The following is a 25,970-nucleotide window of genomic DNA, read 5'->3' on the forward strand; positions in this document are numbered from 1 at the left end:
CAGCTTGTTCTTGATGTTGAGAGATGGTCATTTATAGAAACAAAACCATTAGATGTCAGTAAAGGTGACATACTGATTTTCATAGATGTGGTCAATGACCTGTGCTGAACAGGTTGCTAACCCTTGATGTATACAGTTGTGTTCTTCAGGAATTTATGATAAATGATGTTTAGAATGCCTGTGAAAAAGTTGGTATTTAATGTGATTAAAACTTGAGCCACTTTTGATATGCTAACAACATTCTGGGTGGTAACCAGACTTGAGGAAAAGTTTCATATCTTCTGAAGTCGAGTATAACCCAAGACGCATGTTTCTCAATTCTATTGATGATTTTTAAAACAGCCAACTACGGCCTAGTGTGAATAAAAGCAATAAACGTTTTTAATTAAAACTTTCAAATAGAGGGGTGGTCAAGGTTTACCTAGGTGTCCTGTAGAATGAAGTGTGTTAGTGCAGGTAGCGGATGCAGCCATCCTTATCTTGATTTTATTGTTTCCAATTTTGATAAGATATTCATGCACAATATTTAATGTTGATTATTTTATGGCCATTAGTTGACATTGCCACATGAAATTTTTCCATCAATCGCCGGGGAGAGACATGGTAGAAAATTAATGTCTTCATTAAAAGTCTAGGTAAGTCAAATGTAAGTATAAATTTTACAAAATAAGAAGTTACTTTTGGTTTGGCTCATTTTTCTAACACAAATATTGACAAAGAATATTATGGCTTTTCAGGTACGTATTTCTTCCAAGTTCTGTTTATTTAAAACTGTGTATAAAAAAGTCAATTACCTTATTACAGTCTTACTGTGCTTTGATACTTCAGTTGAGACTTGCCATGAAAGCGAATAAGTCTTTTCTCTAGATTTTAAAGTATGAAATTCCAAGAAAAAATGAAAGAGAGGGCAGTTCATACACTGATGGCTCTAAAATCTTCAAATGTAGTAGTATTTGTTGCAGTATCATCCAGTGAATCAATTTAGCCCTCTTTACCGAACAATGCATGTTGTCACAACCAAACTGTCAGAAATATAGTCACCACATGCCTCAAAAGAAAAGTACTATTTTTCAGTAACTCAGAGGGTTTTTGAAGCCCTTCAAAATTGTTGTCCTAAAAATCCTCATTTTAAACAAGTTAGGTTTTCATTCTCTAATACTGTAGGCCTATGTATGCAGCCGAGATGTTGAACCGAATTAAAAGAAGAGGAGATGAGGATGAAGTATGCAAAGCTGCAGCTACTATGTTTAGACTGAATATACAGTACACATTCCTGTACGTGATTTTTGCTATTTGTACAACCCATCATCTTGAACAAACAGCAGACTTAGTGAAGAAATGTATCTGGCAGTAGCAGATTAAAGGAGATCAAACCCATTTTTGAATTAGCGTTTATCCCCAAAAGAGAAGCACTTTGATGTGACATCGTGCTTTTGAATTAGTTACATCTGTTTAGCCAGACTCTTGCGTGATATTATACCAAGGAGTCATCAGCAGATGTTAAATTTGATAAAGGCACGACAGTAAGTCTTTAAAGAAACTGGCGGAAATAAATAAAACTAAGAAAATTATTTAATTCAGGGATTTTTTAATGAGAAAGATCAATAATTTCCTGTAGGTTTGGGCTTCTTTGCCAAAAAAAAAAAAAAATTCTGTTCATGTCAGTACAGCTGTTTTGGCAATAGATGATTTGCTCAATAACTAGCCTTTGGTGGACTTGCTGATGCTCATTTCTTCACGTATCATTTCTGCAAATCTTCTGAAAGCCTGTGGTCAAAGATCAAAACTACAGTAAGAAAAATGAAAAAATATATGAGCATAATTCCTAGCGATAACGAAGATCAAAAGAGTGAATTCAGAACTTAATCTAGGAGAAGTGAAAGCGATGGAAAATTGGAGGGTTTGGTAAATCCTGGAGGATCTGTTATCTACAAGAAAAAAAAAACACATTCAAATTATGCTGCTTGACATAAATCAGCATACATAATACAATTAAACTTAACTATACTTTTCCTTTTTTTTATTTTTAGATATTCTAATGTTTACCTCATTTCAAATAAAAAGGAAAAACAGCCACAAAAACTGAAGTAAAATAAACTGCTTAAGCAAAATTAACATGACTAACTGAAGCTATCACTGCTTAAGCAAAATTAACGTGACCAACTGAAGCTATCAAAGTCCATGTGAATGACTGTGAAATATCTATTTGAATGAATCACATAAGAACAGAAGGTGATTCTGTTTTGTACAAAACATAAATAGTTCACAAAAATAACGAACTAGTAGTTATACTGGATGGTGTGTGAGTTACTAAGACAGCACAGTTGATGGTAAGAACCACCAAATCGAAAGGGTATTGTTCTTGTGGGAAATAGAGGTTGTCTAGACTCTGGGTGACTGTTTTTGAAACACTGTTGCGATTAAATGGACAAGACTTTGACTCTGTGTGTATGAAATATGAAAAGGCCAGTGTTCAATAATAATAAAGTTAATACAGTAACGAAATATTACGAATGTACAGCCACATAACGAAATATTACGAATGTACAGCCTAGTTGGTAATCTAATAATTTTTTGCTTTTGAAAACGTAGAATCTTTGTGGGAACATGGATAAGAAAGAAACGGACTAAGAATAAAGCCTGAGTGTGTTATGCTCTTACGGTTGTTTAGCAGATAGGTAACGGAATGTAAAGTGAATAAGTTTGCATGATAAGAGTAGAGGAGGAGTGTTCGCTGCTGATGCAGTCTATCCAGAACTCAATAACTGAACGGTTATCAAAGGCAGTCAGGATACGTAAAACCTTTTGGGATGAGAGCTGCTGGTGTGCTGTCTTGGGCTAATAGGGAAAACTACAGATTAGTGAAAGGAATTAATTTGCATCCACAAAAAAAAAAAATTGGGTCAAGGATGTTTAGGATTATGACACTGAATGGAAACCAGGATAACAAAGAAAAAATGAAACCGTTGGCTCAAGAAGGTATTTAGAAGTGAGAAAAGAAGGAACTTGCCTCTTCTATCTTTTCCGTTGGAGTATGAGAAAATGCCACCCTGACATACGGGCACGGCTTGCTGCTGTCTGGCATGAAGCCATTTCCAGGTACCAAGACGACTTTCTTCGCTGCTGCTTTCTTCATGATCATGTCCCACACGTCGGGTATGTTCTTCACCTGAAATGAAGTTGTTAAAGGAACTCTCGATAACTCTCTCTCTCTCTTTTTGAAATCCGAATAATAGAATAAGATTTTTCGTTTATGAGTTATTCCTGACAAACAATTAGTGTTTGAGACTTTTGTTCGTCTGCAGTACAAAAAATCTAATACTGTAATAGACAGAATCAGGAGTTCTCATAACACATAATGGTATGAATACATAGTTATGTATTCATACAACTTTAGTTTTATATATATATATATATATATATATATATATATATATATATATATATATATATATACACAGTCAACCGCCACTGTTCGCAGTCTCACAATTCATGGACTCACCTGATTTGCGGATTTTTTCTGTGGAACTTATCCCCAAATTATTCACAAAAATTCAACAATTCGCAGACTTTTTTTCGAGAAATATTCACTAATTAGTGTACAGTAATACCCCGAACTTGTGCAATTTGAGTTGCACAAATTCACAGACACACAAACTTTTCATTGGAAACTAACTAATTGTCATTCACAAGTTTTCCACACACACGCGATTATTTGTGAATACTGAGAAACCCTGCTAAAGTGTTTATGTTTAATTTTTTTATGTAATTTATAAGTTTTCAAGCTTTTATGTGTACATCAAATAACATTAAATGAGAAAAGTAATAATTTCTCTCTCTCTCTCTCTCTCTCTCTCTCTCTCTCTCTCTCACTGAGATGAGAGAGTTTTTATGGTACATGTATATGTTTATTTGTTTTGTATGATAAATAAATTTTTTACCTAATAATAAGTACTAATTTTTAAATATTAATAAGATTAAATAATAATAATAATAATAATAATAATAATAATAATAATAATAATAATGATAATAACATAACTATAATTACAAAATTCCTATTATTTTAAACAAACAAATATCTTTCCCTCATCTTTTGTAAGAAGCTGGAAGACAAAAGCTGTCAGACATGTCAATTTAACATGACAAGAAGGGGGAATGTTGCTGATCAGCGGGTCAAAGGTTGCTTACTAATTCTCTCTCTCTCTCTCTCTCTCTCTCTCTCTCTCTCTCTCTCTCTCTCTCTCTCGTAGTTAGCGCAACCTACATATTACTGTTTGTCTGTACGTCTGTAGCTGTACAGCAGATAATTTTAATTGTATAATAGAAAAATGATTTACTACTTTTCAAATATTAATATTAAGATTAAATAATATTAATAATAATACTGTACCTGTAATAATACAGGTAATAAGAAGTACAGTCATATTGGGTTCCAGAACCCCTCGTGTAAGGAGAGAGAGAGAGAGAGAGAGAGAGAGAGAGAGAGAGAGAGAGAGAGAGAGAGAAGAGGGGTTGCCCTTGTGTTAAATATCTCTTGAAAATATTCAGGAATTATTACGGAGACAGAGAGAGTAACGTGAGAGAGAGAGAGAGAGAGAGAGAGGGAGGGGGGGCGTTTGTCCTTATTAAACATCAAGAGTGAATTATTCATGATTTATTACAGAAAAAGAGAGAATAACTTTGGAAAGAGAGAAAAGTTTTTCTTACGTCAGATATCAAAAGCCGAAAATTTGTGATATATGAAGGAGAGAGAGAGAGAGAGAGAGAGAGAGAGAGAGAGAGAGAATGTTAACTTTGACAGCTGTTTTGTGATTTTATTATCATACAGTATTTATGTTCAAAAATAAAAATACAAATTTTCCATACCACTTTTACACATAAAAGCATGAAAACTTATAAATTACATAAACAAACAACCACTTCTGCAGGGCTTCTCAAGGATTTTGCAATAATAATAATAATAATAATAATAATAATAATAATAATAATAATAATAATAATAATAATAATACTGTACCTATAATAACAGTAATAAGATTAAATAATAACTAGCCTTGGCTGGTAAAAAAAATGGTTCTCTCCCCTCCATAGGTTCAGGAGGGACCCTTTTATATCACCCAAGGGACCTCCTTATAGTGAATCCTGATACGATGCTCAGAAATGATACATATTGACATGATATTAAAGTGACTGAAACAAAATCATATTAAAGTGATATTGAAATTATGTTAAAATATTAGTGTATAGTTATATTTGGTGTTTGAACGATTAAAATTTTTAAGGGGATGTGTCAAGTATTCACGGATTTTAGCTATTCGCGGGAGGTTGTGGTCCCTATCCCTCGCGAATACCGGGGGTCGACTTTATATCTATGTGTTAGCGATTTATCACTTTCGGAAACAGAACATCTTTCTTTCAAGACCTTTTGTATGGGTAAATAAAAGAGAATGCAACAACGTACAGCAAAATTTACGGGCTTCTATGTGTTGATTAAAACTTTATATTAACAATCTGAGATACGAGATGTGGAACAGTCTCGTTTTTTGAATTATGCAATATGGTAGCAACTGGATGAAGTGTAAACAAAGGAAAATATAAATGGAATAATTTGTAGCAGAATTCGATTCTGGTAAATCTCCAGAGCTTCGGTTCCAACAGTCTTTGGGGGAGTTAGAAAATTTTAACAAAGTTATGCTTGAAACCAAAGAGGACATATTCAGCGAAACGTTTTAGGAAAACGATGTTTATGTCTTTACAAGGAGTGTTTCCAAATAGACATAATTTTTTTCCCCTCTTACCTTCAGCCACAAGAAGAGACCTCCGGCAGGGACGTTCCATTCACACAACTCTGAAAAATATACAGTATTAAGGAAATGTTCGTAGCCATTGCGACATTAGATTAATTGAGTGAAAAGAAAATACAAATTTAAAGGCTACTCATTATGCAGTTTGTCATTTACTGCGGGATCGTGATATAGAGTATGATTCAATACTAAATTGGAATTGATTTTTGGTCAAATGTTCAAAATTTGTAAGCAATCATAATATTTTTTGTGTTATGGATAGATTATTGTGAGAATTTTTGGGCAAAAAGAAACAATATTCCTCACCCGATAAGTGTTTTTCAGCACAAGCGATAACAGCGTCTCTTCTCTTCCAGTAGAATTCCTTGACCATCTCCAAGTGTCGCTCATAGCCATCGTCTCCCCAGGCATTTAGAATATGGTGGAGGGTAACCTGATAAAATGGTTAAAAAAAATGACACTAGGAAAGATTGAACTAAAACTTACAGCTAACTGATATTTTGGTAGGTAAAATAAGATATTTGTAAGAAAATTCCGTTCTTTTAAAAAGTCGTGTACTTGCATCAACTCTTAGAAAGTTGTCATTCACGTTAGCTAAGAAGGCGGGAGCTTAATCGTAATGGACTATCCATATTCATGCTTCAGGCAGGGTGGAAATCTAAAGTGCAACTAATGATAGTGATGAATGTTAATGACCTTCCATTTTAGTGATTCTTCTACACTATCTGGCCTGTACTTCCAACGTCTTCCTCCAAAAATTTCTTAACCATGCAAGCTTTTCTATCAGCTAGTGAGTCTAGTTATTCACCTATCTCCCCCCTGATCCCAACCCCTTGACGAGGTGGGGGGAGGGAGCTGAGGGATCCACTGTAGGGAGAGTATGCTCTTCTGCCCCTACTCTCCCTGCTGTGGATTCAACTAAACATTGGGACCTAAAACTCTTTTACTCCTCCTCCTCCTCCTATAAATTTTCCCCTTCCCTTCTTCCTCTTTCGTTGATGACCTTGGCATGGTATTGGATTACTGAATTCACTGCTCTTTTAACTTGATGGAGGGTGGAGTTAGATGGCGTGCTTCTCCATTCATAAAAGTAGAGTACCAGACATGGGCGAGTGAGGGGGAATTTTTATGTCAAGCCATGCCCTCAGTGCTGGGTCCGATCTCGACGGACTGATGACCCTTAAGGCACTGCGGGTGTGGTGTATATCCAGTTGAGGATCCCAGGGCAGTTACCACTTTTGGTGACATTGTTGCTCCTCCCCCAGTTGGGACTCCCTGGTGAGAGGGCCCTCATCCTGAATGAAATTTATAATACTCGTTATACGGAGAAACAAACAAAACTCCCTACGCCTTCTGGCATGGCAGTGGACTGTTATCAGGAAAACTCAGTTCATGAAAATCAGGGTGGTATTAAAACCTTAATACCATATACCAAGCCTAAAAGAAGTAGATTTTGTCATGACCCAACCTTGATTCACTTTGATTCCCTCTTTGGAGAGTCAAAATGCATAAATTATGGACTAGAACACCATGCTCGTTTTACAGTATGTGCCTTCTATATCTGCAATACTGAACTTTAATTACTACAGGAACGAACTGGAATGTAGATCAGGGAAGCAAAGTTAGAAATAAAAGTGAGAGGACTGAATGACCCAGGTGAGAAATTTAGGTATGCAGAAACTTCAAAATCAAACAATACCAGAACTGAAATGAATGATAACAGAAATAAAGAAATACCACCACAAAAAATACATGACGAAAAGCAATCTCCTAAGGAAATTTCAGACGTCAATGACATTATCACAGTGGACAATCGATTTAACTCTACTGGAAACAGCAACGAATAATGACGAAGAAGAATTAAAATCACACGAATGTGATAAAACATAACACAGCTCGGAAGAGGGAACTAAATTAGATAAGACCGCACCTAATTCCAGGAAACAAAGCTCTAAAAAGATAAATAATCCACCAATCTCACCAAAAGATAAAATTCAGAAACAGACCACTAAATCAAACATTCCACTCTCTCCCAAAGTAACGACAGTACCTCTAGGAGCAGTATACAAAATTCAGGTGAGATGGCAAACTAAAATGTAGATAACCACAATGAAAGCAAAGAAATTCACCCATCACCAATTATAGGCGCCATGAGAAAAAAAAACACAAACTGATGAACATGAAGATTCATGTGATTGCAGTAAATAAAACTATAAGTAAAGAAAGCCTAACCAACATCATAAGAAATGACTTGAGGAATAGGAATAAAGAAAAAACAAACAAAGTCTCATGAAGAAGGTTGCATGTGTATTGAACACTTAGATTACATATCAATGTTTAAGATATATTCTTAAACATACGTTTAAGATATATTCTAAAGAAAATCAAAATGGAAAAATTAAATCAAGATAGTAAAAATGTAACAGATAACGAAAATCAGATTCAAACTACAACAAAAAATGAATCAAGACCTACAAAAATACAAGTTAATTTATAACAGACTTAAGAAAACATCAACTTTTGTTATTTAGTATAATCTGACCACCCACATATTACACCAGATCAAAATGGAGAAAAAAAATAGAAAATGAACACCACTAATCTCTGTTTTCTGAATGACAACGAAGTAAATACACGCTGCTCCAAAACTCGTGGAACATTTTCCTCAATAGATGTCACCCTTTGTTCAACAAATGTAGTTAACAAACTAGATTGGAAAACATGTGATGATTAAGTGATCATTTTCCCATAATATCCCCAAATGCCTCGCTGGGTGAGCGGGTTCCGTTCTCAGCTACCACTCTGTTGGTCGCGATTTCGAATCTCCGACAGGCCAGTGAAGAACAAGAGGAATTTGTTTCTGGTGATAGAAATTCATTTCTCGCTATAATGTGGTAACCAATTGATCCTTAGCCACGTAAAAATAAATCTAGCCCGAGTCTAATCCTTCGGGCCAGCCCTAGGAGAGCTGTTAATCAGCTCAGTGGTCTGGTTAAACTAAGATATACTTATAATATCCCTATTAGATAATAAACCGAAACCATACTCCCCACATTCTAACATTGAAAAAGGAGATTGGGAAATACTTAACGTGCATACCAGAAATGTTCATCCATATGATTATTTGAAAAATCATAATGAGACAAATGAATTCTTTGTATCCTTCAAATAAAAGGCAGCAGACGAAGCTATTCCTTATTCAGAACCTCATGATAAAAAACATAAAGTCCCCTGGTGGTCAGATGACCTAAATGAATTAGTACGAGAAAAACACTTGCTAGCAAGACGGTTCGATACTCTAAACAGAAGATTCAATAATATCAATAAATCAGAACCATTCCTAGAAGAAAACATATTAAAAGTAACAATTATGTTATTAGAAATATTAAAAGTAACAATTATATTATTAGAAACAGATGCATTAAAACCTCTATACTATAAAATATCAGCCAAATTTAGAAAGAAAGCCATGAAAAGTAAAATAAAGGAAATGAAGAGGCTGATAAAGCAGCTAAAGAAGCAGTCCACATGACAAGAGCAAATGTAAAACTCCCAGTTAGTGATTACTTCAGAGATAAAAACAATCACTGTAAATAAATAGCAAAATATATAGAATGAGGAACCTATAAATAATCAATTGAAACATAAAATCCTTTGTTGGAAAATGGAGTTCATCATATCACAGAAATTGAGAGAGGGAGAAAGCGAGAGAGAGAAGTAATTCTGAGGCGTCTTCGAATAGGCCATACACGTTTGACACATGGACACTTGATGAACAGTCCACATGGCCTTCCTCCCAAATGCTCAAAATGCAAAGTGTTGATAACAGTCAAACATATGTTGTGTGACTATCCAAAATATAACCAACAGCGATTATCAACCTTTGGAAGTAGATCGGTGGGGGAAATTTTGTCAGAATCTTCTACATAGTCAGTCATTCTAATTTCAACATTCATGAGGAGGTGTAATTTAATAGACAGTATATAAAAATAAATAATGAAAATGCAAAAGCCCACAGGGCGTTTAATGAATTAAAAAAAAAGAAAACGAAATTTTAAGTTATTCTGAATTTTAATTTTTTATTTTTTATTTATTTCATTTTATTTTTTGTATGTACGGAAATGAGCAAATGCATTTAATGTATAAATGTGTTCCAGTGTAAAAGCATATACCTTGTACAGTTTTTTTCTTTTAAATTTCATTTTCATTCATTCATTCATCATCATGCGAATAAACTATTTGGTCCCAGTTCTAGGCCTTAAGCCTAGACCTGGTATTTCATCCCAATCCTTCGGGCCAGCCCTATGAGAGCTGATAATCAGCTCAGTGGTCTGGTTAAACTATTTTATTTTAATAATAATAATAATAATAATAATAATAATAATAATAATAATAATAATAATAATAATAATAATAATAATAATATACACCTATCTGTTATCTGCAATTTTCTCTTATGTGACCCACCAAAAAACCTTTTCCATCTCTTAACCTGCAAGAAAACTTTCACCAAATACAGTATCTGCATTCCTTTAAACTCTCAGACAGCCCCATACAAGTATATGCTACGCAAACCATTCAGCTCCATTACTTCACTTTATTCATAAAAATAATCTCGCATAGACCCATTTCCCTCAAAACTTTTCGCTTAGCCTAGCTACCTTCCTGAGTTTATTTCTTCTGTGACATACGTCTTCCCTTCCTTAGTATCATTCATCTGTGCTAGACTACCACTTTTGTTTTCTCACTATCCACACTGACATTAATTATTCAGTCTTTACTGGCTTCTCATCATCACCTTACAAAGACTTTCAGCCTTTATCATTGGTCTCCAGATTTAATGTACTATTTATAAACATCAACTGCCCCACTCAGTAGTACCACATCTGTTCTTTTCCTATTCAAATGTATTACAAAGGAGAGAAAAGCCCTCAGGATTTATTCAAATAGCACGGGAGTTCGTGCCAACGTGCATGAAACCCTACCTGTGATAGGTTAGAAACGTGCTGAGTGGACGCTTGTTGATGGAATATTAATTTCTCAATTAAAGGCTTCGGTCCAACTGCAAAGCCTACCCTCAATCCTCCTCCAAAAGTCTTAGAGAAGGAATCCAGGCGGATTACGCGGCATTCTGTGTCCAGACCTAGGAAAGTTGGAGGGTACTCCTGAAGAGAAGCAAAATAGATGACTTCCTAGATTAAATGACATAGGAACACTGAAAATTAAAAGCCGCAATGTTGACAACAACTATTTAACAGAATATTGAAGACTCGTACTGCAAGAAAAACACTAAAATGGATAATGAATTAAGAAAAGGAAAAGTACCAATAAAAGAGAAGTGTGCGACAGTAGACAAATATTGTAGATGGAAGGATGATAAACTAAGAAAAAATAAAAGGAAGAAGAAATAGGACAAGATAAAGAACCAATAGAAACAGATAAAAATGACATAAAAACTAAATAAGAGAAAGAAAAGAAGAAAATGGTCAATATGGAAGGACTTAAATAAGACAAAGCAAACTGGAGTTGGCCGCCTACCTCCGAAGTATATTGCTGGAAGTAGTAGGGGTCGTCTTCAATGATGATGAGATTATACTGACAGCAGATGTCGTAGATCTCTCTCCTCCTCTCGGTTGGCAATATGGTACCTGTGGGGTTGTTTCCCGTGGGGTTTGTGTACATGAACTGAAAACAAGCCAAGTTTTGCTCAAAATAGCCCAGAGTTCGCGGTAAAATTTAAATGGTAGATAGACGTGCTTGCGTGACGTCGCGCTAACGAATAGATTTGCATGACTTCAGTTCTTTTCATGCAGATAAATGATACGTACTTGGTGCAAATGTTGGTGCAAGATGCTGAAAGATACCATAAAACGATCTTGGGTGGTACTAAAATTGTGTCAGGGAAACTTATTCACTCGATCAACCTTTAAAAGCTACCCTTTTTCCTTGGTTAAACTCGTTGATACCATAATTCCAACCTCCTATGTTGAAGTGTTATATTTACAGTGGAATATGAAAATGTGTAGTTTACATCAGTTTAAAAAAGATTAGTGCCACCAACTTCAATTTTAGATACCTTGGGCACATCCTTGTGGGCTTTCGACATCTCTTCTGGATTCCAACGAGACAACGCTGCTCTCAGGGAGCTGGGTATGAGTCCTTTTTCATCTGTTTCCATGGTCAGGATTCTCGGAGAATACGATTGAACCTGAAGAGAAAACTTCCATTGAATACACGAGTAGGCGCAGAGAAGAAAAGAGAGAGAGAGAGAGAGAGAGAGAGAGAGAGAGAGAGAGAGAGAGAGAGAGAGAGAGAGAGAGAGAGAGAGAATGGGAAGGAAAATAGGCTATCACAAGTAAAATTCTGTAGCTTAAGACACCATATCAAAAAGAATATGTGATTTTTCACCATGAGAATGTGGCTGTTGTGAGTACGGGTAAATACGAGTAATCCGTGCAAAAGGACAATTGTGACGAAAAGGATTTTTTTTTCTTACAACGTTGCGAATGCATGCACAACAGCCATGTGGAACGCGCGTTAACATGAAATATGTATGTATGTTCCTTAAAACTGAATGAAAATCTCGTTGCGTTTACGAAATACGGTCCGTAGGCCTAACATTCTAATAGATTTGTTGCAATGTATTTTTAAAGATATTATTTTGGTGAAAAGACGAAGCAAAGAGTGTTTCACCACAAACAAATCCAAATATCAGAAATATAAACCATGTTGTAAACTGAGTTTAATCTTTGCAATTGTATTTAGACTTCCTTATATTAGCAGACCCTTTTTCATTGAGAAATAGCATAAAAAATTCTTTGATCATTGCTTTATTATGTTAACCCAATATACTGTATACATATGGTTGCAAAGAATGGCTGCTTATTCTACTTTTTACAATAGGTTTACAACTTTGCTTAAGATGTCCATCGTTATTGTGAGCCATATTAGCATCATAAAACTTACGTTCGAGCAACGCGAAATTAACTTATTCCTCTAATAATAAGGACAACTTTGGCAACTCACCTTCATAGTCTTTTCCTGATAAACGAAGGTCCACTTGACATTGGGTAAATACAATACTTGCAATTAAAGCAAAGTCAGTGGGACCCTAACTAAGCCACAACTAATGATGATTATGGTCATTAATATAAAAATTGATACCGTAGCCCTGATACATATAAGACAAAATGTGAGTCTAGATTCACAGATCTAGTAATCATTGCATCTAAGTATATCCTACGAAAACGTCGTTTCATGTTTATGATGTCAACGGATCCGAAAAATTAGTTTTGGTGGAACAACCTAAGAAAACCTCTCTGACTTCGTCGAAGAGGTGATAACCGAGTTCTCCCAAGCCTTACGAGGGACAAATAACAGCTGTAAGCTGGTTTCTCCACAAGAACGAAGTCTCCTTCGTTCATCATCATTTCTATGGTCGCACCGAGGCCATCTTGGGCGCCGTTGATCGTCATCAGTTTTCTCTCAGACCACCGTGGAGGATTGTGGTGCTTCTTCACCATTGCTTCCAGCTGCTTCACCAACGGAGGATATCTGGAAGGGAATGAGTTTGTTTATATATACCTGTATGTATTATATATATATATATATATATATATATATATATATATATATATATATATATATATATTATGTGTGTGTGTGTGTGTGTGTGTGAGTGTGTGTGCGTGTGTGTGTAGCTGTAATAACCACATTGCCTAAGAGGGCGTTGTGGTTATTACAACTACATAGGCTACGTATATCGTAAATAGTGACTGGTTAGTTTTATATGTATATATTTATATATATATATTATATGTATATATATATATATATATATATATATATATATATATATATATATATAATGATGGAATCGAATCTATAATCGAATAAACTAAACATCTCAAAAAACGCAAAAGGGCATTACAGAAAATAACATAACCGAGACAGAGAAAAACAGGAAAGGACCATAACGAACTGAGCGATGCCAGGTGCCAGAGCGGACGTCTTGGCGCCCATGGAAATTAATGTTGTGCATCTCGTACGAAAAAAAAATGTGATCATCGCTTTTAGTGAATCAATTAATAGAGGTCAGAAACTAATCGAAATGAGAACGCCACGAGAGCCTCCCGAGGTGGATGGCAGGCCGACATCTTGTCGCCATCGAACTCGGTAACAACCGTCGGTCTAAATGTATAGAAAAAGTGAAAGTGAAAATGAATGAAAAAGATTGCTCTTAGAGATGAAACTTGAGAAAATCATACCAGACAGAACCCCATAGCCTATATATGGCGGTTCCTAGAGCAGCAGATAGTTGGAATTAGGCACCAGGGCAGAGAGTGTTGAGATGTGTGCAGAGTGACAGGAATGGCCCAAAGTAACTTGTGAGCTTAGATAAAGATTTCTGATTGCCCAAAGACTAAGTTAGAATTCTAAGTCCAAGTTTACTGACTTAGAGGATCTACCATGTGCCTTTTAAGATAAAGACTCGGTTACTACTATCCATTAAAGGTGGAAGTTTATAGAAATTTTAAGGCGCTAAATACATGTATAAGGTGAAACATAATTTTCATTGAAACCAAGATTTTAAAAACACTTTGTCTTTTCCAAGATAGCTGACATCTAAGCACAATAAGGCGAGTTCAAAAGAAAGCACACTCCAAGCAAGACTGTTCCTACTTATGTGAAAGTCCACACTGAAACAGATATGTTTTTAAGAAGTCAATCTGGTCACTTTTCAACCAGATTCGTGTGTAATTACTGTATAATAACCATGAAGACCTCTTAACTTATCGATTTCTTCCACACTTTTTGGAAAAGTTGGTAACTACAAATCTAATGTGCGTACAGAAAAAAAAAATACAGATATAGGTATCTTACCCGCCTGATGGTCCATACTGCAAGCACTCTTTCATCGCGTTTTCATCTAAGGTTATTTTCCTCCCGTCTGCCATAGTGAACTGTCCTTCCTTCACGGGAAACACGGACTCGTTAGGTAAACCGCCTATCACGTATACCCAGTCATCGCCGCCTTGCAGTTGCAGATTAACTGCAAAGAAGAACTTGATAAATACCTTAAAAAATATCTGCCTGTGTGGGTGGTTTTGGCCATAGAGTTCAGTTGTCGTATATCAGTGGAATATCGGAGAGTTTCTGACGTATTAAGAAAATCGCACTCACATAGATCTCTCAGTATTGTTGCTTTTCTGTTCTTGGTCACGCCATTCATGAATCTTGTGTAATCCATCCTGAAAATATACAAATTTTATTTTTTTTTTCTTGTGCAGTTTTTTATTTTCTTTATTCTATTGAAGAAGAAAGCAAAATGGGAAGCTATACTATTAGATTTTCTAAAGGTATTCCAATATTATCCCTCAAAATGCTCAAGATATGTTGCTGTGTTGGTAACTGGACCCCGAGTTTTTCCTACGACAAATCCCATATTTCAAATGTCTCGGCATGTTAATCTTCTTTAATATGACTCAAAATAATTCCCACAGTACCTAGAGTCTTTCGCGCTATTGCGAAATCAGTCAAACTGCATACTAATTAAGCTTTCTGTGCCTATGTGCATTGCTTTTAATTACAAAGTTTGACGCCGCACTTTGAATAGCAGGCATTTAATCTTGTATAATCAGATGCTATTTTTTCATTTGCTTTTATGTTGCCTATGTATGCCAGTCATTTTGCCCTGGGTATTTAAGCAAGCTAAAGTAAGTATCGCATTTCTTTCCGGTAAATGATAAGCGTTCTCCAGTGTAGTATGAATTTCGGCTTTATTTATTTATTTATTTTTTTTTTGTTTGACAAGTAAACTCGTGTACACTCCGAGAGTGTATGTTCACATGTTAACTGGATTTATACGTTAACTGATCAGCCATCATACGAAGAATCCCGTTCTAGTTACAAAGGGAAAAAATGCTAAACCATCTCAGTACTCATGTGGCGCCGCCGTAATCTTTTGCCTCATCTTATGATTGAAGTCCCCAGTTTGCAAAACACTCCAGTCTCCGAAGAAAAAATAGCTTAAGATTGCTTCAACCCGGCCACTTTAGTTTGACTCGGCTCCCTGTTGAGACTCAGTGATTTTCTAAATTGAACTCAAGCTGCCTCTTTTCAAAAGTTATTTTTTTCGCTGGAATTTCATCACTTCGTAACTCATCTTTTTGTACATGCTTTTCGTCAAAGCAACTTGAGGCAAAATTGGGGGGAAGGTGGGAGAGTGATGCCTGGTGACAATGGGTGTCCCCCAAGGTTGGTGAGAGCTCGGCAGCTCTTTGGTGAGAACGCAGATTGTTCTGTGTACAACGAGACGCTTGAACTACTGTAGATTGAAACTTGAAAAATACTGTCCCTGGTCACATGGTAGACAGATACGAGAGAATTCACCAGATAAAAAATAATCTATTCCCGTTGGTTGCTGAGGAGAGGCCAAAGGATAAGGGATAGGTATTCAGCTCGGTCAAAGGATATACTTTGACAAGGTCCACACATGACATGACAAAAACAGTGAGAAAATTAAAGGAGAAGAAGAGGCAAGGACAGCAAAAAACAACTAATTATGAAGAACAGGTATACAGTCAATCCAGTCATTTGAACATTCACTCAGTATGAAACTGAACTATGGAATTTCTAGAACATATTGTAGTTTGAGACTGTTATTATATTAATATTAACTGGCACCTGGATAGCAACTGACATACAGCCCGTAAAATGTTCGTAAAGTTACGTTAAGAACTATAAAAGATGTGAAAATATACAATGTCTGAGAGACAATGGAATCACAACTAATGCCAAAAGAAAAACTTAGCCTATGAAACGGTAGAAATTTTTTTTTTTTAAGAACACTATAAACTGTTACTCAGATAAACTTTGAACGCTAGAAGAAAAAATAAAGACATATAAAGGCTTCCGAAAAATAAATTAGGACGATTATGATAAGTACAGTTAAAATATGAATTGGTAAAATCTACTTGTTGACCAGTGATCTTTACCAAGAATTTTACCACAAATACTTTCTATTATCATCATACCAAGTCTTTATTTAGTGAGGATATTGGTGAAGATACTGGTATGTTTCTAGGGTGCGTTTTACTACAAATATTCTCTCTCTCTCTCTCTCTCTCTCTCTCTCTCTCTCTCTCTCTCTCTCTCTCTCTCTCTCTCTCTCTCTAGCGTTTACCAGGATGCTTAACCATAATCTGTAGAGATAACTGACATTAAAATAATTCTCTCTTCGTCTGTATTACCATCTTTCGCCGGTATAAGAATTTTTATCCTGATACGTAAACATGCCTTCATGGCGATAGCTAAAGCAAGAGAAGAAGAAGATGCAGTGTTGTCAGGGAGAATCAAGACAGACGAGACGGTCAAGGTTAGATGTCAGTTATGTAACTGATAAAAACATAGTTGGTTACGCGAAAGACTTGTGCATGCAGTTGGCGCCTGACCTTCCTTTGTAGCACCAATGAACAAATAGGAGAAAGGACTTCGCTTATTTTGCTTGTTGCATGTTCCATTTTCTCACACTTTTTTTTTCTCTCTTTTTTGAGCTGGAGACGGGAGGCGTTACCCAATTACTGCAAACCAAAATGTAAAAAAAAAAAAATTATAGTAAACCTGTGACGGGTAAATAAATTTTTTTTGTCATTTGTTTGTTATTTCTGGGAAAATAAATTCTTTTTGCTTGTTATAAATCTGGTGCTATGTAATGTTTTCATGTGCCGATTACAAGTGACTCTAACGTTACTCTTTTCTTGAGTTGGTCAGGTCACAAGTCAGAAATTAAATAACACCTGAGGGCGGGGGGGGGGATGGTTAAAAGTTAAGTATACCTTAGTTTTACCAGACCACTGACCTGATTAACAGCTCTCCTAGGGCTGGCCCGAAGGATTAGACTTATTGTACGTGGCTAAGAACCAATTGGTTACGTAGCAACGGGATCTACAGCTTATTGTGGAATCCGAACCACATTATAGCGAGAAATGAATTTCTATCACCAGAAATAAATTCCTCTAACTCTTCATCAGCCGGCCGGAGAATCGAACTCCGGCCTAGCGAGTGCCAGTCCACAGTTCTACCGACTCACCCGACGATGAGCTTGTGGGGGGGATATGGTGAAGTGTTATGAGTGTGACAGTTGGGGGGGAGGGGGTGCAGCCATATGTTACATAACATATCAGATTTTTTTCCTTTGTTTCTTTTGAAAAGATGTAAATGTAGAAGGAAAAAAGAGAAAGAGAGATAGTAAAGATTCTGCATATAGACTTTTACTATATTTTAGCAATATTGAGAATACGGTAGCTAGTTTTATTTTTTTAATAATTATGTTTAAAAAATATCACAAACCCTACCCTTATTTGTACTTCAACATTTTCTACTATATGTATCACATGACATAGAATAGTATCACAAACTCATCCTTTTTCTGAGCTCCGACATTCTCTACTTCATGCATAAATATGACGAACATACAAAAAATGGAAAAAAGCACGTTACAAAAAGAAGATGACGTAGAAAAATATCACAAACCAAATTAATCCTCTTCTAAACATGGCATAAGAGAACATTTTCATCTCAAATTTATCTGTGATTCTTTAATATCATAACATAAAGTTGTTAAGAAAAACCCAAAGGTAATAATTCCCAGGTATTAGGCTAGACTTTAATATATTATTTCATTAAAAAAGGGAAACATACTAATTAGGCGGGTGGTGGGGGCTACTAGCTGATGTTACATAATTTTCTAGGGGGGGGGAGGTCTGGACATGTGTTATGAGGCGTGACAAGGGTGGGGGGGCCGGTCAAAAATTACCAAAAAAAGAGTTACGTAATTTTTGAACGGCCCCTACTTCTGCATCAGCCAGGATCCTAACCTAGGCCTAATTTGGCTTACCCTTTAGGGTATCAAGAGAGAGATAGTAAGATGTCTTAGATTGTACGATACATATTCCTGTCGAATTCAGGTTCTGGACTTAAAATCGATATCAACCCCTCTCCACCATAGGTGAAAAGTTAGTAACGCGTGGAGGTTTTATGACAGTTTTGTCCCTGATGCATGCGTAACATTCTTAACATTCACTTTACTGAAGTGTGTAAGTTAATTGTCTACTTCTGCATCAAATCCAACAAGCGTAGGTTCGAATCCATATAACTCCCAATGGGTGTAAGTTGTTCTTTAGTTAAAGTGAATTCATATCAGTGAGTATTTGGTACTTAATGTTTGAAAGTATAAAAAAAAAAGTTTTTAAAACATGCTTTTATTAAAATGCACTAAAAATTGAAAAATAAATCTTTTGAGACACACCAGGATTTTCTTACAATTAATCATGTCTACAAAAATAAAAGCATGGGCACCAAACATGGAAAGAAGCCCTAAAAGAAAAGAAATATATATATATTTTTTTTTCATTTCTTGTAGCATTTCCTTCCATGTTTGGAGCCCACGCTTTTATTTATGTAGACATGATTAACTATAAGAAAATCTTGGTGTGTCTCAAAAGACTTATTTTTTACTTTTTAGTGCTTTTAATAAAAGCTTGTTTTAATTTTTTTATTTTTCTATTCTATACTTAGTTTTGACAGAAATTGTAAGCTCTTCGTTGGATGAGTTGGTAGAGCTGAGAGGACTGGCACTCGCTGGGCCGGAGTTCGATTCCCCGGCCGGCTGATGAAGAGTTAGAGGAATTTATTTCTGGTGATAGAAACTCATTTCTCGCTATAATGTGGTTCGGATTCCACAATAAGCTGTAGGTCCCGTTGCTAAGTAACCAATTGGCTCTTAGCCACGTAAAATAAGTCTAATCCTTCGGGCCAGCCCTAGGAGAGCTGTTAATCAGCTCAGTGGTCTGGTAAAACTAAGGTACATTTAACTTTGACAGAAACTGTAGCCGATTTATGATTGTAGCAAACAAAATTGATATCTTGTCGAGCCAAAGGTTTGAAAAATCCGAAGAGTTATTTACCGAGTCAAAGAAGTTTTGAAAAATCCGAAGTTTCATACAAATCCTGAGATACTGGGAGAGGTCACTGTAGGGTCACTAGAGGTCACTGCTGACCTACTGATCATGTAAGGTTTGATTGTTACCTGGATTGAGTAACCGTACAAAATTTCAAGTCCATCGGACGAAGGGAACATGTCGAAAATTGAGTTACAAGATTTGATGAAAGACAGAAAGACGCAGAAGTTAAGTTAAAAAAAAGCATTCACACTTTAACTTCTGAACCGTTGATGAACCCCTGTGAATAGATCATCCACAACATTAGCATTTCATACATTTATGCAGAAGGTTCATCAGTAGCACATCGAATACCTCTTAAAAGCCGTCTATCAGCAGCACACTATTGCCATTATAGATGATAGCTATACGAAACGTTGGGATTACGCCTATTTGGTAACATCTTATTTTCAAGAGCTTGTTACCCAAATCTTTTAAACATTTTACCGTTAAATGACCTGTTTTTAAAGCATTTTATTTTGCTTTTTTATTTGTGGGAAGGATTATGTTAGAACACTGAGACTTGAGCCTCGTGTTTGTGCAATGTTCAAGACTGAAAGATTGTTTATTGTTCTTTCTTCTTCAAACAGTGCTAAGCTCCCAAGCGCTAATAAAGAAGAAAGCGAGAAAACGAGCTTGTGTGCGAGAACAGAAGGCTGATTGTCAGGTGGGAATCACAACGTGTCATTGGTAATCACAGCGTGTAAAAGAAAAAGAGAGAAGACAGTATTGTTATGTGAGACTCTTACCTTCACGCGTTATCTACAGTTGCCTTCGCAACACAAGAGGTTTGAACTTAATGTCCCTCCGCTGTGGACGACTCTTGAAGACGAGGGGCTGTTGTAGTTGCAACCACTTTAAATAGTCTAACCCTGTCCGTGACGACACATACCTTAGAGAGTACGTTGTCTCGTCTTTCCTTAAGAAATATATGTAAAAGATTTATTGGAAAATATCTTGATCACGCTGGTTTTACGGTTACATGTGAGCATGCATACATAATGAGAACCTGTAGGAATCACGATTGTTTTCGTTTCTGCTGGCATTGGTTTTACGATTGTTCCGCATTCACAGAATTCGTAAAAGCCGTTAGCCTGAGAGCACGCTTCCACAAAATAGAGTGAACAATATTATGTGAAAAGTGAAAAACAAAGCAGAGTTAATAACTAAATAAGGATTTATCTACAGCTAAAACCTACATAAAAACACGTAAAACTGAAAAACTTTGGCACTGTTGCGTTTTTTTAACGGTTTAAGGCCAAACATTATATCTAGGCAATTTTCCTTAAACTGACAGCAGCACCAAAGATGAACCTACTACTCCTCCCTTCCTGTAAGTGGCTAAGGTCTTACAGTCAACTACAGCACTTGACTGTAGCTTTGCTGTTCCTTTTGTAATGATGGAAATCCTTCTTTTGAATTAATGACCATACCCTTCATAATTGGTGGACTGGAAAAACGAATTGGTTTTCATCTTATTAATAAGTTGGACAAACCACTGAAATTGAGATTGTCTACGATCGAGTGTGCGTACGTAAGTGCGTAAGTTCAACCAAGTGCGTAACGTGTTTGGCGACTTGATAGGGGAAAGGGATGTAGCTCTCCTTATTTTCATTTGAAATGCCATATTTCTCCCTTGTAAAAGGGAACTAGTCTTGGGCATTCGTATTACAGGAACCAGTATATGGTATCTGTACGAGAACCAGTATAAGTACCTATGTAAGAACCAATTCTAAAAGTTATGGAAGGAACATTAGGAATAAGTTGTTTACACCATATAACCTACTAAAAGCAATAAACAACCCGCGGGAGTCGGCGTTTCCCTCAACCGTAACTACAAAATGAAGATTCGTCCGTCTACGACGTCAAGTACCAGTCCAAGCTAAGAGTAGTCCGGGGTTTATTAACCTAGGCCGGTGTGTTACACATGTTTAGCCTATGCCCAGGATTGAGTTGTTATGTATAGGCTAGTCTGAGTTAATTGTCCTAAAATGAATGGTAGCCTCCGAATGTAATCCGGGACAATTGACATACAAAGCCACGAGTAGTATAAATAAATATTACATATATGGTGAAACAAATACTACACTTTCATGCCAAGCGAAATATCTTCTGTTTTTTGCAGCATGTGGGTAAACTTTATCAAACAGTTTGGATTACTAATGTTCTTATTTGGAGCCTGGAGAATTTCTGGAACACATGTTCTTCTTCTTCTTCGTTTTAACGTGTTTTTTCCCATTTTTATATGGGGTAAGCACGATGCCTTCATTTTGAAGGACTTTGATTTGGCGTTGGGGAACACATGCAAATTTCAATACAGGAAGTGATTTTTTTACGAACTTTCTTCTTGAATAATAGGTGACCTGAAAGCATATCTCATGGCCGACTCTAAAATTCTTGAACAGGAAATTCATTAGAAAAACGCAGAAGTACAGTAGAAAGCGAAGTCGTGTACTTGAAAACTGCCTTATCATGGTGAGTAATTGTAAGAAAATAGATAAAGAATTAAAAAACAGCACGACGTTCCTGATTAATACACTCGATAACTGGTGTTGTCTCTGACATCGTTTAAATGAGTAGCTTGTAGTCACTAATGTTTGGGGTTTATTGATAGATCTCTCGCCATCAGAGCATCGGAACCAGTATTTTTTTAGTTTTCTGAAAAGAAAACTATTGTGCCTGCTTTGTCTGTCCGTCCGCACTTTTTTTCTGTCCGCCCTCAGATCTTAAAAACTTCTGAGGCTAGAGGGCTGCAAATTAGTATGTTGATCATGCACAGAGCCTAGTCATCCACCCTCCAGTCATCAAACATACCAAACTGCAGCCCTCTAGCCTCAGTAGTTTTTTTTTATTTTATTTAAGGTTAAGGTTAGCCATAACTGTGCATCTGGCAAAGATATAGGTTCATGACACACGTGTAAATGTCATGCACTTTGTGGATAGAAAAGAGTGAATTATATTAAAGTATACAGTTACAGACTTTCTTGGTACCGATGATGATAGTCACCGAAAAACTATAGTATGTAAATGGTAAGTTAAATTAAAAAGAAAAAAATCAGATACTAACGAAAGAGCAAAATAAAGATAGAATACCGATGACAACGATAGAACCACGAAATGAAATGAGCCTGGATATATAGTATAATATGTCTAAGAAACAGAAAGAACAAACCATTTCTAAGAAAAACAAGCGTAAGACAAAATATAACCATAAATGATATTCATTAAAGCAGATGCAAATACATTATAATGTATAGAACAGACGTGTGGGTGGAAGTATTAATTATCACTGCTTTGCAAATGTGGAAGAATATTTGGGTTTCATCATTTTGCTCAGAATTACAACTATACGAAGAGCACAAGACAAAAGTAGCTAGCAAGCTTTTATTTAGTGAAGACAATATTGAGTAGAACGAAATGAATACTATGCTACATTATTAAAATAAGAAAACAAGAAAGAAAAGAACCTAAATTCTGAACTAGAATGCACTATACGAAAAACTGAGGTGCCGTTGTAAAGAGAAGATTTAAATTCCACATCATAACCTCACCTCCCCCGCGAAGTATTACAGTGTTGCCAATTTATCGCTTTTCGAACTAGATTTGCCACGCTTTTAATTATTTCGGCGCCCAAGAATTTTCGTTTGGCGCTGGTGCCTTTTTTTTTAGCGCTTTTTAAGGAAAGAGGATTTCTACATTAAATAGTATTCTTGCCATTGAATATGAATTGAAGAGGCGCAGGCAATGTTGCTATCAATGTGAGCTTCCAAATGATGTTGTCAAGAAAATTCGAAGTCTCGAAGCTTATGAAAATGAAGATGCAGATGAGGACTTTATTGGAATGTTAGAAGACTTCTAAATTTACCAGAACCACGTATAAAATCTTTAACGATGATCAGTACACGTAAGTACAGCATAAGCTTTATTAATTACTGTTTATTTTTTATTTGGCGATTTTTTAGTGCATTTATTAGAAAGTCTAGCGCCTTTTTAGTGCCTTTGCGATCCACTTGTAGCGCTTTACTGTCAAATCGAGTTGGCAACAATGGCTAGACTCGGCAATACACACCTTGTTCGGTGACTCCGAATTTCAAGTACATACCTGCCATTGTTACATTTTAGAACGTAAATTTCAGAAATGACCATGTGACAGCAGTGAACTCGTAAGCCACTCGCAAGCTTCTGGAAGCGATGAAATTTTGAAGCACCCAAGGACTTCATATTTGAAGATCAGAAAGAATATTCGAAAGGAACAAGTTACGGTAAGTCCCGCAGGTTGTCAACCCCCTTCTCCATCGCTGCCCAATCTTTGATTAGTAGTTTGGGAAATGAAATTACGGTAATTACCAGTTCGGGTTGTTTTCTGATCAGGCGGGGCCCATTGCTGTTTAAGCCCCATCATTTTCCAAATTCAAAGTAACTCTTATTAGAATATCTTACGATCTCCATCTTGACGAGGAAATCTATTAGAATGGTGACCTAGGATAGGCCTATTCTGGTAGCCGTAGGCAATAACGGCTGTGCCCCCAACCCTAATTCCCTCGTAACGGTCAAGCGAATGGAAGGTGTGTATTTTATTCTCCCAATAACCAAATTTAAGGGTCTGTCATACGAGTAGGTTAAGGAAGTGCACGCTGATTTGTGTTCTCCCAACTAGGCCTAAGCTTATGAGGTTTATAAGCGTATGTCCAACGAGTGTTGTGGTTATCAATACAATGGCCATTGTGTAAATGGCTGGTGGAATTCTAGGCTACATTACTATTTCCAGGCCTTGTCATTGTGTGGTAGGCACTTCCTCCCTTGCGATTAGCCCTGGTCTAGGCCTGATTGTACTTGGTTGGAAGTGACCAGGTTTATGCCCTTTAGGCTAGTGCTTTCTCTCTCTATTTATATCAGTATAAATCTATGGGCCTGCTCACAAGCACATTCATATTAGTAAATCTCGTAAGATATTTACATTAGGCATACAGGCTAGACCTAGTTGCTATCTTTTATAAAATGAAGTCAGTTGACTTCTCTCGTAACAAGAAATTCAACAGGTTAATTCCAATTACAGTTACAGAGCGAGATAGAAAGAAAAAAAGCAGCTATAACATACAGTTGTGAGTCGTGAGTTGTCAGCTTAGTGATTTTATTGTACTCATGTTTTGTCATCTAGAGCTTTGTCGTTTGTTTGTGGGGATATTTAAATCACTCGCCTAAGTATGTCACTCCCTTTTGTTTTGAATAGTTTGCAATGAAACTCCCTGTTGCCTTACTTATTTTCTAAATTTATGTTATTCACTCCCTTGTCCAGCTGTCTTGAGTCGGGGGATGCACTAGTGGATCCAGGGTTGGAGGGTGGGCACCTGGGCATGTGCTCTGCCATGAAAAACAATGACAGAATAATAATATTGAAGATATATATAATAACATAAATGAGAAATACAAAAATGGGAAAAAATAAAAAATTTATTATAGAAATAATAAAATTTTTAGATAAAAATAATTATGTATATATATATATATATATATATATATATATATATATATATATATATATATATATATATATATGTATGTGTGTGTGTGTGTGTGTGTGTTTATGTATAATATGAAAATTGGTGCCCCCCATGAAATTTTTCTGGATCCAGTAGGTGGGGGTTGCTTATTATGCCATGGGGCAACATAGCAATGACAGGGCCTGGAAGGATGGTTACAACCTTGTAAGGACTGCTGTCTTATCTAATGATCCATTTTCCTGTCACCTTTAGGGATTACTCAAAGCTCCAGCTAAGTTGACAGAAGATTTGGCAGTGCTGGAGACAAATAGGCCTGTGCTGAATAAGATCAGGTATTTTGAGCCCAAGTCCTGGCAGCTGTTTGTTATATACTGTCAGGCACAATGAGGTGTCCAAGTGGGTATATGGGTCATCTGATGAAGTGATGACCATCCAGTCTGGGTCATAAGTCAGAAGATAGGCATTACCCCGTTGATGAGTTTTAGGAGGAACATGGCAGTTTTACAGGTAATAATGGCAGATGTCTGGCAGCAGTAACCACTTTTACCTCACACTACCAAATGGATGTGTCCTACATGCTCTTGGACACCACTTTACAGTGGACCTCTGTTGGTGGTCAACAAGTTGTGTAGCTACTCAAGCTTCCTCATGGATCAAAAAGT

General features: G+C 36.3%; 2 protein-coding genes across 6 annotated transcripts in view; one reads left to right on the forward strand and one right to left on the reverse strand.

Moving 5' to 3' along the window:
• Positions 1 to 1,567: 1,567 nt before the first annotated feature.
• On the reverse strand, positions 1,568 to 20,669 carry LOC136847192 (kynurenine/alpha-aminoadipate aminotransferase, mitochondrial-like). The gene is made up of 11 exons (XM_067118631.1): positions 20,557 to 20,669; positions 14,991 to 15,058; positions 14,691 to 14,859; positions 13,172 to 13,361; positions 11,884 to 12,015; positions 11,346 to 11,492; positions 10,793 to 10,972; positions 6,114 to 6,240; positions 5,802 to 5,851; positions 3,011 to 3,169; positions 1,568 to 1,767 (listed from the first exon to the last, which is right to left on the reverse strand). Exons 2-11 carry the CDS (start codon positions 15,055 to 15,057, stop codon positions 1,702 to 1,704), a joined length of 1,287 nt encoding a protein of 428 aa, XP_066974732.1. The 5' UTR covers position 15,058; positions 20,557 to 20,669; the 3' UTR covers positions 1,568 to 1,701.
• A 3,171-nt stretch (positions 20,670 to 23,840) lies between these two features.
• Positions 23,841 to 25,970, forward strand: part of tefu (Serine/threonine-protein kinase tefu) — a 154,391-nt gene continuing 152,261 nt past the window's right edge. For 2 of the 5 annotated variants that reach the window (XM_067118592.1, XM_067118621.1), the window contains exon 1: positions 23,841 to 24,069. The gene's annotated coding sequence lies outside the window, so the exon portion shown is untranslated. Of the gene's footprint in view, positions 24,147 to 24,347; positions 24,373 to 25,970 lie in introns of those variants that run through there. The other 3 variants (XM_067118596.1, XM_067118613.1, XM_067118603.1) reach the window with 3 other exon arrangements.

This window comes from Macrobrachium rosenbergii, chromosome 2 (genome assembly GCF_040412425.1).
Source record: "Macrobrachium rosenbergii isolate ZJJX-2024 chromosome 2, ASM4041242v1, whole genome shotgun sequence".
Lineage (NCBI taxonomy): Eukaryota > Metazoa > Arthropoda > Malacostraca > Decapoda > Palaemonidae > Macrobrachium > Macrobrachium rosenbergii.